General features: G+C 40.5%; 1 protein-coding gene across 1 annotated transcript; it reads left to right on the forward strand.

The window, feature by feature from the left end:
• Positions 1 to 370: 370 nt before the first annotated feature.
• LOC126596261 (ethylene-responsive transcription factor 1B-like) lies at positions 371 to 1,308 on the forward strand. Its single transcript, XM_050262783.1, has one exon. It carries the CDS (start codon positions 392 to 394, stop codon positions 1,151 to 1,153), a length of 762 nt encoding a protein of 253 aa, XP_050118740.1. The 5' UTR covers positions 371 to 391; the 3' UTR covers positions 1,154 to 1,308.
• The last annotated feature ends 10,998 nt before the right edge of the window (positions 1,309 to 12,306 follow it).

Genomic DNA, 12,306 nt, shown 5'->3' on the forward strand with positions numbered 1-12,306 from the left:
ACCAACGTGAATTGTTACATTCATCTGTCAGAAGAATCAACATGCTGACACGTGGACAATTTCCTTCAATGATATCAGAAGCTGATGTCACTACAAATTTCTCTCTGACTTGGCCGCCATGCTTCGATTGACCCACGTGCTCAAATTCATCCAACTTGTGTGGCACCCCACAATAATACAATAATACAAAAGCCTAATAAAATATATCCAACCACATATACTTTAATATGATCCACCTGCCTGCTTTTACCATTTCACCCTTGTAATTTTACCCCTTCCTTTAGGCCATTTTAACCCGGGACCCTGTTGGCCTCTATTGGTCCGCATATGCGGGACCCATTGGAATTGGGTATATATAATGGAAGAGGATGCAAATCTTTAGCTTACCAACATGCATTGCCACAAGTACACAAACACAGAGAGGGTATTCCAAGCAGAAAACAAAAACACCCCAATTCTTCAAATGAATTACTCTACTTTTGATTCCCCAAATTCCAATTTGTCACCTGAATCTTCGTTTGGATCATCATTTTCTTGGGATGATGGTCTTAAATTTGGCAACAATTCACTTCCTTTTAATGAAAATGATTCGGAAGAAATGCTTCTCTACGGTCTGATTTCCGAGGGCACCCAAGAAATCACATCAAGCGTCTCTGTTTTTGCAAACCCAATTAAAGAAGAGGAGGTGAGCTCCGCATCTGAAGAAGAAAACCCGAAAAAGGAAAAGTCCTACAGAGGGGTTCGGAGGCGGCCGTGGGGCAAGTTTGCTGCAGAAATAAGAGACTCCACTAGACATGGCATAAGGGTGTGGCTAGGCACATTTGACAGTGCTGAAGCCGCAGCTCTTGCCTATGATCAAGCTGCCTTTTCCATGCGAGGCTCTGCGGCGGTTCTCAATTTTCCAGTTGAAAGAGTCCGCAAATCGCTTAGGGACATCAATTATGGTACCTCAGATTTGGAAGGTTGTTCGCCGGTGGTGGCGCTTAAGCGAAAGCACTCCATGAGAAGGAAAACTGGGAACACGAAAAGTAAGGTGGACAGAGATGTGAGGATAGAGAATGTGGTGGTGTTTGAAGATTTGGGAATCGATTACTTGGAAGAACTGTTAAATTCATCCGAGAGTACAAGTACTAATGCCACTCCTAATTGGTGAATTAACCAAAACGTCAAATTTATCTTTGCTGAATTATCTGTTTTTTTGTTTGTTCTTTTTTCTTAATCAGTCTCTTTTGTAATTGTATGAACCATGATGTCCAATCTTTTGTTTTTGCGGTAAAGTTGGCAAAAAGATAAAGGGTTACGTATTAATGTGTCCTAGTTTTTAATTTGTGGACTCAGTTAATTGAACCTTGAGGCGACTCTTGTTTTGAAATTTGATTAGGTCATTTGTAGGGCTAGGTGACTCCATAAAATGACATTGGCTCATGCACGCCTGCACTACTACTCGAGTGACAGACATGGATGGGATTAATTGAACCATCAAAGTTAAATCACTCTAATAGTATACTTTTCAGTCATCACATTTTAAACATTATATTTGATCAGTAACTATACAGAAAATCCTATTACACGTTCCTTTCACAACCAACTTCTGTAGGGCTAGTTTTGCATGCTCAAGAGATTCTTATGTCTCTAGTAAATTATGTTGGACTCTAACACACAATATATTTATATGAATTACAAAATCATATATAATTTGCATACGTATGTTGCACCATGTTGAACTTTTACACATAATGTAAGAAATCTAAACTCCGAGCACGTACTTGGGTGCCCAAATGCATTGCTTCAGGCATGTTCAAGAATTTTACTTTCTTCAGCAAGCTGCTAGAAACTAATATTTTCGTTTTCAAAGTGCACTATATACATGACTTAAAAAGGAGACTATAAACTCAATGGGCTGATTGTTGGTTGGTGAGCACGTACTAATAATACTACTATCTTCCAAAAGAGAAGGCGCCGGGCAGCTGAAAAATCAAGGGTATATGCATATAAATATATAGCCATGACCAGCTAAAGAGCTGCAACTTGCTCAATTTGTCATCAATCAAAATCTGTATCAAAGTTTTCTTGGTATTTCATAACATTTTGTCAATAAGGATTAAGGACTCATAAGTGCTGGAATATGTACCAACTTAATCATGCAATAAATTCGAGTAGTTTGCAGAGCAATATCAACCATGTGTGTGTGGAGAAGGGAAAAAGAGTGAGATAAGCACGGACCCAGCTGACCACGTTGAACACTGTTTTGGTCGAATTTCAAAGAAGAGAAGCTCCTCAAGGGTAATTCAGTCCTTGTATGCTTTGGACAATATCTGCTACGTACGACTTTCTAATTCATGCTGTTATAATAAAAATAACATAAAGATAATCTAAGCTTATATATTAGATTCACGTCGGGTCTAATTTGATCAAATGCTATACAGATTACCTAATATTGAAGACTTATGATAATAACTTATGAGCCGTTAATATATATACAAGGTTCTAAAAGACACTAGGCGCTAGTCTGGCGGCGAGCTAAGGCCTAGCGCCTAGGCGTACAAGGCGTACTAGGCGGATTTAAGTAAATCTATTATATTTCGTGTAAATAAGTGTCTGCTTATACTTAAAATATATATAATTTCATCATAAACGACAAATTAGAATGACATATATATTATGAAGTATTGGAACTTAATGAAAACATGGTGACCAAGGATATAATGTGTGTTTATTGAAGTATGCAACAAGTCTCTTATAATTTATTTTAAAAAATAAAATGCAAAATTAAAATTATATATTGTCTGTCTAATTGAGTCGCAACCTAGGCGGTCTAGGCGGGCGCCTCAGCAGGTCTAGGGAAGCGTCTCAGTGGGTCTAGGCACATTTTCTTAATTTTCAAACGCCTAGGCATTAATCGGAATGGTGGCTAACCACTTAGCGCCTAAGCGGCGCTAGGCGGAGATTTTAGAACATTGTGTGTGTGTGTGTGAAATATAATAATATTTTGTATTTACATTCTCTACATAAAAAACATAGTAACTGCATGAATTTGTGGAACATTCATAACCATAAAATTTGTCACGTGAATTTCTTAATTGCACCCGATAAAGTTGAAGCTCAAAGTCTTGGCAGTCCAAATCCAACGGAGTCATTCAAATGGTGTGCTCACTGAAATTTTCCTTGTCAGAAACCTAATTAAGCATTATATTCAACGGAAAATTATGATTAAAATTGATAAGTGAGGTGTTAGTATCGTATGGTTAGCTAAACTTGGCTGCCTTTCATGAACAGAGGTAAAGAGAATATTTAGAAAACAGATAAAATTCTCATTAAACTGGACTTTGTAAAGAGGATAAATTCTTTTTGTTATCATCACGGATATTTACTGCTGGTTCCTACAATTATTGCACCGATAATGCAAAAGATATCGATATCTCACATTCGAAGGCCATGTATATGCACCCTCATTGAGTTAGGATTAATTTTTAATATACACGCTTCATTGAGTTAGGATAAATGAAAAAATTAATTTTGTGGTAGCAAAAATAGAAGAAAGAATGTTTTTCAAGTATATTCTATTCTTCTCATTCAGAGGTATATATAAATTATACACAATCCTATCATAAAGGGAAAAGAATAATTACATGAGATACACCCTAAACTAGGAAACCCAAGATTATAGGAATCCTTAGATTAAAAGGATTCTAATACAAAGTCAACATTCCCCTCAAGTTAGTGCATATATGTTACACATGCCCAACTTGTCTAAAAACCTTGAGAACTTGTCACTAGAAACAACCTTAGTGGGCATGTGACTTGATCCTTGGTCCCGATCGGGGGAACTTCGATTACTTTTCCAAAGTCCTCGCTACTGAGCACCAGTCAACGTTATACCTTCAAGGACCTAGAAGAGTTTCCCTCCAACCAGGAGGCCAATCACAGCGCGACACGTGTCGACATCAGAAGCCAACATAGCACGACACGTGTGAACATCAGAAACCAATCACAACACGACACGTGTCAATGTCATAATGAAACTAGAAACTCTCTTCTATAAATAGAGATAATTCTCTCACAATATTTCCGAATGTCATTTGTACTAAATCATTCACTTGTACTCACTAAATGAGAGCTTGAACCTATGTACTTGTGTAAACCCTTCACAATTAATGAGAACTCCTATACTCCGTGGACGTAGCCAATCTGGGTGAACCACATAAATCTTGTGTTTGCTTCCCTATCTCTATCCATTTACATACTTATCCACACTAGTGACCGGAACAATCTAGCGAAGGTCACAAACTTAACATTTTTTGTTGTACCAAAGTCCTCGCTAATTTTGTGAATCAACATTTGGCGCCGTCTGTGGGAACGACACTTATTCCTACTCTCTTCAGCTTTGCCAAGCTGGTTTCCACCATTTGTACACTCTCTTTTGACCAGGCATCCCTTTCCAACATGGGGAGCGAAGGAAGCCATAACACACGGAATGACACCCCTCTTGCACCTAGTGCGAAACAACGAAAGAATGAAGGAAAGAGGGTTGCTCTTCAAGCTAAAGTCGATAAGCTAGAAGCTCGGAACAACAAGATAGCAATGAAAAATGAGGTCCTCTAGGAGCAGTATGAGAAGCTCCACGAAACTAGGCGTACTCAAACACGCGAGCTTGTTGCCCCTGTGGATATCAACCATTATCTGGGTGCCCCCCAACACGGAAGGTCACCTCCCTTCGACATGGGTATCCCTGATGAGGAGCGAGCTAATCATCAAAACATTGATCAACATGAGACTTCTCTCAACCCAGATGCTTTGATCCGAAGTAGAAGAAGTGGAGGAAGACACCTCCTTGCAGGGTTGGAAGGATCGAAAGCCGTTTATTGTGACTACCGAGACTTCCTAAAGCAACGTCGAGATAATCCCATCCACATATGCTTGAAGATCAATGACCCAAGGGTTTCTGAAAGACTTGATCCCCTCCTACGACCCAGGCCAGCTGCCAATTTAGGGAAGGAACGACAGGTCCCAGAGGAACATAAAGATACGGGGGACTCTGAGGTATTCCGACAGAGACAAAACAAAAGCTTGGTTTACAACTCTATATTGAAAGAGATGACCCAATTGAACACCTTAACCTCTTTGAGTCCACCATGGCATATCGGACGCACACCGACGAATAACGATGTCTTCTCTTCCCCTCCACCCTCTTTAGCTGAGCTCTAAACTGGTATTACCGTCTTCTACCTGAGACAATAGACTTATTTGAGGAATTGAGGAAACTGTTTATCTCTCAACACATCTTCCAGACCGATCACTTGCATTCTGTAAATGACTTATACACTATTCGCCAGAAGCAGGACGAGTTACTACGAGATTATGCCGGTCGCTTCAGCTATGAGTATTCTCACTGCGCTGAGGCAGATGACAAGACCGCCCTCAAGGCCTTTACGGCAGGCCTACATGATTGTTTCTTCAAGTACATGATCAATGTCAACACTTGGAAGACTTACTCTGAGGTGATGGCATAGGCTTACAACCACGCTTCCGCCGAAGCAAGGACATACCAAGGGAACCCCCATATGGTTAACCCCTATCAACAAATGGGAAGCGGAAGTCAAGTTCTACCAAGTGAGGAGATATTGGCCATTCAGACACTCATTGCATCACCTCCTGCCTAGCTACTCGCTAAGTCACCAAATGTATCTGTCTTTTGGTATGAGGAAGGATTTTTACTCTCAGCAAGCCCATTACAACAAGAAGGATAAAAGTTCGTATCAAGATAACCAGGGGTGAACGTACCGTCGACTATTATGACTATAGGGCAAATCCTCACTCTTTCAAAGTTGAGGACTAGGTACTAAAGGAAATGCTATTATAAGAAGGCATACACAAGCCATTCGGCAAATATTTAAAGAATAGGGAATTCAGGCAACTTCTTATGAGTCTTTTGTGTTCCTAGTACTGAAACACTTGGTCTACGCTGACCTATCCTTATACTCCAACTCAGAGCTTCAACATGCGTACTTTGACACAAAGTATGTGATACTAAGTGTTACAACCAACATGGTTCACATATCAAAAGCATGGATCCCTTCATGCATAGCAAAACATTCATAAGCATCACTCATGTCAATCAACATAAATATCATACATTCCAACACATTCATACATAAACATCATACATTCCAACATATCCATACATAAGCCAACTGTACTTCGAAAGGGTTCAACATACTTTGTGTCTTCGACACTTGCTACAATGTGCCTCGACACCGTACCCTTATTCTCACCAACCAGGTGATGAAATGTGAAGAAGGAACGCATCTTCATGCCACCAACCAGGTGATGAAATGTACAACCCGTACTCTAATATCATTTGGCAACTTGCCATTCATGCCACCAACCAGGTGAAGAAGGAACTCATCTTCATGCCACAAACCAGGTGATGAAATGTATAACCCGTACTCTCCTTCATGCCACCAACCAGGTGAAGAATGAACTCATCTTCATGCTACAAACCAGGTGATGAAATGTACAACCTGTACTCTCCTTCATTCCACCAACCAGGTGATGAAATGTACAACCTGTAGTCTAATATCATTTGGCAACTTGCCATTCATGCCACCAATCAGGTGAAGAAGGAACTCATCCTCGTGCCACCAACCAAGTAATGAAATGTGATGAAAGGTGATGAAGGAACTTACCTTCATACCACCAACCAAGTGATGAAGGCAACTCACCATTTATTCCACCTACCAGAAGACGAGAGGTACAACTTGTACATGTCAACTCCTAGCATTTATAAATAATCAAAAACCCTCAAGCTTGACAACTCAACTAGGGGAGCACTTATGCCCAACAAGCGTTATAGTCACCAACAAAGTCTTATTGCAAGCTAACAACAACTTCAGTGCATGGCATACGAAGATCAAGCTATTCAGCCCTTTTGCATCTGCTTCAGACATTTCCCCTCTGTAACAATGCAAACACTACAACTCGTAGAAAGCTTCACACTCTTGATCAAGACAATATGAAGCAAAACCAATTTATGGTGCCAACAAGAGCTTCATTAAAGGAGTTTAACCACAATTCTCAAAAGCTTCACACACTCTTGATCAAGACAGTGTGAAGCAAAACCAATTTATAGTGCCAACAAGAGCTTCATCAACGGAGGGTAACCACAATTCTCAAAAGCTTCACACACTCTTGATCAAGACAATGTGAAGCAAAACCAATTTATGGTGCCAACAAGAGCTTCATTAAAGAAGGTTAACCACAATTCTCAAAAGCTTCACACACTCTTGATCAAGACAGTGTGAAGCAAAACCAATTTATGGTGCCAACAAGAGCTTCATCAAAGGAGTTCAACCACATTTCTCAAAAGCTTTACACACTCTTGATCAAGACAGTGTGAAGAAAAACCAATTTATAGTGCCAACAATAGCTTTATCAATGGAGGGCAACCACAATTCTCAAAAGCTTTACACACTCTTGATCAAGATAGTGTGAAGCAAAACCAATTTATGGTACCAACAAAAGCTTCATCAAAGGAGTTCAACCACAATTCTCAAAAGCTTTACACACTCTTGATCAAGACAGTGTGAAGCAAAACCAATTTATAGTGCCAACAAAAGCTTCATCAATGGAGGGCAACCACAATTCTCAAAAGCCTCACACACTCTTGATCAAGACAGTGTGAAGCAAAACTAATTTATGGTGCCAACAAAAGCTTCATCAAAGGAGTTCAACCACAATTCTCAAAAGGTTAACACACTCTTGATCAAAACAGTGTGAAGCAAAACCAATTTATGGTGCCAACAAGAGCTTCATCAATGGAGGGCAACCACAATTCTCAAAACTTCACACACTCTTGATCAAGATAGTGTGAAGCAAAACCAATTTATGATGTCAACAAAAGCTTCATCAATGGAGGGCAACTACAATTCTCAAACCTTTGAGGTAAATTCAAGACTGTTCAAAGCAAATTCAATTTATATGGTTCATCCAAACCTTCGACTACTACAAGGTGTGGCTTGCATCACAATCTTTTACTCAACAGTGTGGAAGCAAAATTTGTATATGTTGTCTCTCCCAAATTTTCAAATTTCTAGTTTCCCGAAAAAAAAAAAAAAAAAAAGGGAAATTCATCAAAGCTTCATCAATGGAGGACAACTTCAAATTCTCAAAAGCTTCACACTATCTTGATCAAGATAGTGTGAAGCAAAATCAATTCGTGGTTCCCAACAAAGCTTCACCCACCACAAAAGCTTCACCCACAATAGCTTCACCAACAAAAGCTTCACCCACCACAAAAGCTTCACCCACCACAAAAGCTTCACCCACCACAATAGCTTCACCTACAAAAGCTTCACCTACAAAAGCTTCACCCATAAAAGCTTCACCAATAAAAGCTTCACCCACAAAAGCTTCCTCCACAACAAAAGCTTCACCCGCAAAAGCTTCCCCCACCACAAAAGCTTCACCAACAAAAGCTTCACTTACCACAAAAGTTTCACCCACAAAAGCTTCACCTACAAAGCTTCAACACAAAAGCTTCACCTACAAAAGCTTCACACTATCTTGATCAAGATAGTGTGAAGCAAAATCAATTCATGGTATCCAACAAAGCTTCAACCTCAAAGCTTCACTTACAAAGCTCCACCTATAAAGCTTAATATATATATATATATATATATATATATATATATTTTCGGAAATTCTAAAATTCTAAAATTTGAAAATTCGAAAATTCAAAAATTCAAAAAAATAAAATAAAATAAAATAAAAATTGCCTAGGCCTCCTCTTCTTTGGGCCTAACAACTTTCATAACAAATATATATGAAGGAAGAGTTTTGGGCTACCACTTAGAAAGGAAAATGGTGAAGTTTTGTTACTTTGGAAACTTGGCTACTAGCAAGACACCTCCTTCGTCAACTCCCTCGACCGGAGACTTGGGGGCCTCCTACCATAGGCTACTGCACCTTGATACTCGGAAGTCTCACGACCACTCAATGACTTGGATTTTTTCAAGTCTCCAACCAAGAAGTTTTCCTCACTCGGGAAATTAAGGGAGCACTACCTCAACCTACATGCTTCACTCACAAAGCTTCAACATACAAGATTCAACAAAAGGAAAAATTCAAAGAACTTAGTGAAGAAGGCCTTGGTGTATTTAACACAATACGTTGAAATGAAGCAAAGCTTGCTTATTGATATCTCCGATAAGTTACAAATATGTACATATACATGAATCAAAATAAACAAACCAGAGGGAGCCTTCACAAAGGTTGCTCAGGAGAAGTTTCAGCAGTCGGCAGAGCCCTAGAAAGATGAGGCACCAGAGGGTGATTATTCGGAGCCTCAGTACTAGGCAAAACCCCAGAATGAGGAGGCACCGAAGGTCAATCATTTAGAGCTTCATTACGCGGTACAGCCCCAGAAAATAAAGGCAATAAATGCCTTCGGAACAAACCCACAAACCTTTGATGATCAAGTAAAATCTGACTATCAGATTCCTGCAGCTGGTTGAGCTTCCTCTTCATGTTTGTAGCATAGTCATGTGCAACTGTTTATTCTCATGCTTGAGCCCTTGGATCTCCTGTTTGAGACTTATCATTTCAGCCGCCAATAATTCAACTTGGCAGGTTCGAGCAAATAGGCGTTGGCCCATATTAGACACAGAACCTGCACACTAAACACTGAAAGTCAGTGAATCCTTAACAGCCAACTCATCAGACCGTTTGGAAAATAGTCTATTATCTTTGGGAGTGAGAAGGTTCCTGGCCACCACCGCAGCGGTCATATCATTCTTCATCATAGAGTCCCCAACGGTAAAAGGACCAGTAGGGGATAAGAAGGATGGACGCCATATGTTGTCTTGAGAAGGCATGGCTACCTCTTCACCAAAGTTCAAGTCAAAATGACGATCGGATGGGCCAGACATTCTCAGAAATGATGAAGGAGAAATGAGGTGCAATAAATCTCTGAAGTAAGGGGAAAATTTCTACAAGCAATAACTCTCTGAATGTACTTCTTGCACACAATTGGTGCCTTTATAAAAGAAAGGGCAACATGGTCGTTGGTTCAAAAATCAAAGAGGCACCATTCTCCGGATTCCAAAGAGGCACCACTTTCCACACGCAACATCAGCTTCTCCGGATTCCAAATAGGCGTTGGGCCATATTGGACACAGAACCTGCACACTGAACACTGAGAGCCAGAGAATCTTTAACTGCCAACTCATCAGACCGTTTGGAAAGTAGTCTGTTATCTTTGGGAGTAAGAAGATTCATGGCCACCACCGCAGTGGTCATATCATTCTTCATCACAGAGTCCCCAACGGTAAGAGGACCAGTAGGGGATAAGAAGGATGGGTGCCATATGTTGTCTTGAGAAGGCATGGCTGCCTCTTCACCAAAGTTCAAGTCAAAACGACGATCAGATGGGCCAGACGTACTCAGAAATGATGAAGGAGAAATGAGGTGCAATAAATCTCTGAAGTTAGGGGAAAATTCCTACAAGCAATAACTCTCTGAATGTACTTCTTGCACATAATTGGTGCCCTTATAAAAGAAAGGGCAATAGGGTCGTTGGTTCAAAAGAGGCACCACTCTCCGGATTCCGAAGAGGCGCCACTTTCCACACGCAACATCAGCTCCTCGGGTACCACAGATAACTTTGCCAAAGATCTCTGACAAAGTTTAGACACATAAATTTTGAAGGTCCAGTTACCCTACTATTACCTACAAGGGTAAAGGAACATCATCACTGCTTGATAACTAGAAAGTCCCAATGTGTGTCAACCTCCGTGCTCGATGGCAAGGCAAACTGGCAAAAATGCCCAACTTTTACTCACATTCGAGAAAACACTCTCAACAAGATTGCTTGCTCAAAAATTGAAGAGGCACCGCCCTCAGAATCTCGAGAGCCAGACTCCCAACGGGATTACTTTCTCAAAAATCGAAGAGACACTGCTCTCCGAATCTCAAGAGTCAGACTCCCAACATGATTGCTGTCTCAAAAATCAAAGAGGCACTGCTCTTCGAATCTCGAGAGCCAAACTCCCAACAGGATTACATGCTCAAAAATCGAAGGGGCACCGCCTTTCGAATCTCGAGAGCCAGACTCCTAACAGGATTACTTTCTTAAAAATCGAAGAGGCACTGCTCTCCGAATCTCAAGAGTCAGACTCCCAACATGATTGCTTTCTCAAAAATCGAAGAGGCACTGTTCTCTGAATCTCGAGAGCCAGATCCCCGACAGGATTGCTTGTTCGAAAATTGAAGAGGCACCGCTCTCCGAACTTCGAGAGCCAGATTTCCTTGGATAAAGCTTGTCTGCAATCTTCACACGCAACATCAGTTTTACAGATACCACATACCACTTTTTCAAAGTGCTATGACAAAGTTAAAGCACATGAAGCTTGCAGCTCCTACTACATTGCTATGACTAAGAAGGGTAAAGGAATAGCACTAATACTTGTTGTTAGAGAGACTCCTATATATGTCGACCTCCATCCTCCACCTGCAAAAAAAAAATGCTCAACTTTTCTTCACATCCGATAGGGCACTCTCAGCAGAGTCTCTCGAAATACTCAGCTTCTTTTCCTCCCGATAATACCTCTACAAACAAGCCACACCAGAGCAAGAGTATCTCATATCATCAGGGTTAAAAGCAAGAGTATCCCATATCATGCTTTTTCCCTGTCTTTTCCTTTGGCCTTGTTCTTACTTGCAAGACAAGGAGAAAAAAAAAAGCAATCAGTCAGTACTTGGAATCAAGCTTTTAGTCAAGAACTGACTGCCTAAAACCCTTGCCTAATTACTTACCTGGCATTGCTCTCGAGTACTCATCTTCAACATCTTATGCTTCCAGAGAAGATACCACATCTGCCTGAGAAACAGATAGGGCAAATGAGAAGGATACAAGGAATCATGTGGAAACAAGCGTAACAAAACATGTGCCGATACATCCACTACTTTGTCAACAGAAAAAGTATCCCATATCATCAGGGTCGAACGTACTCTAGATTTGATGGACTTGTTTTGACCCTCAAATTCTTGAGTCGGCCTTATACTCTAGAGGAAACCAGAAAACTCTCCAGCCCAGTTCAAGAATAAGCCTGTGGAAAGTTACTTCTTCAAAAGAAAAAGTATCTCGTATCATCTCTTCTCCATTTGCTTCACCTTATCCTTGTTGCTATTTACGACACAAGGAGAAGGAGAACAATCAACCGGAAGCCGAAGTCGAACCTCTGATCCAGGTTGCTTGCTTGGAAGTCTGATTGCTTACCTTGTCTGTTACCTCATTCGACAAATCTCCTA

The sequence above is a fragment of the Malus sylvestris genome, chromosome 13 (assembly GCF_916048215.2).
Source record: "Malus sylvestris chromosome 13, drMalSylv7.2, whole genome shotgun sequence".
NCBI lineage: Eukaryota > Viridiplantae > Streptophyta > Magnoliopsida > Rosales > Rosaceae > Malus > Malus sylvestris.

Bases quoted from the DNA above. Each gene is read 5' to 3' on its own strand.
- LOC126596261 (XM_050262783.1), top strand. From the start codon at position 392: ATGCATTGCCACAAGTACACAAACACAGAGAGGGTATTCCAAGCAGAA.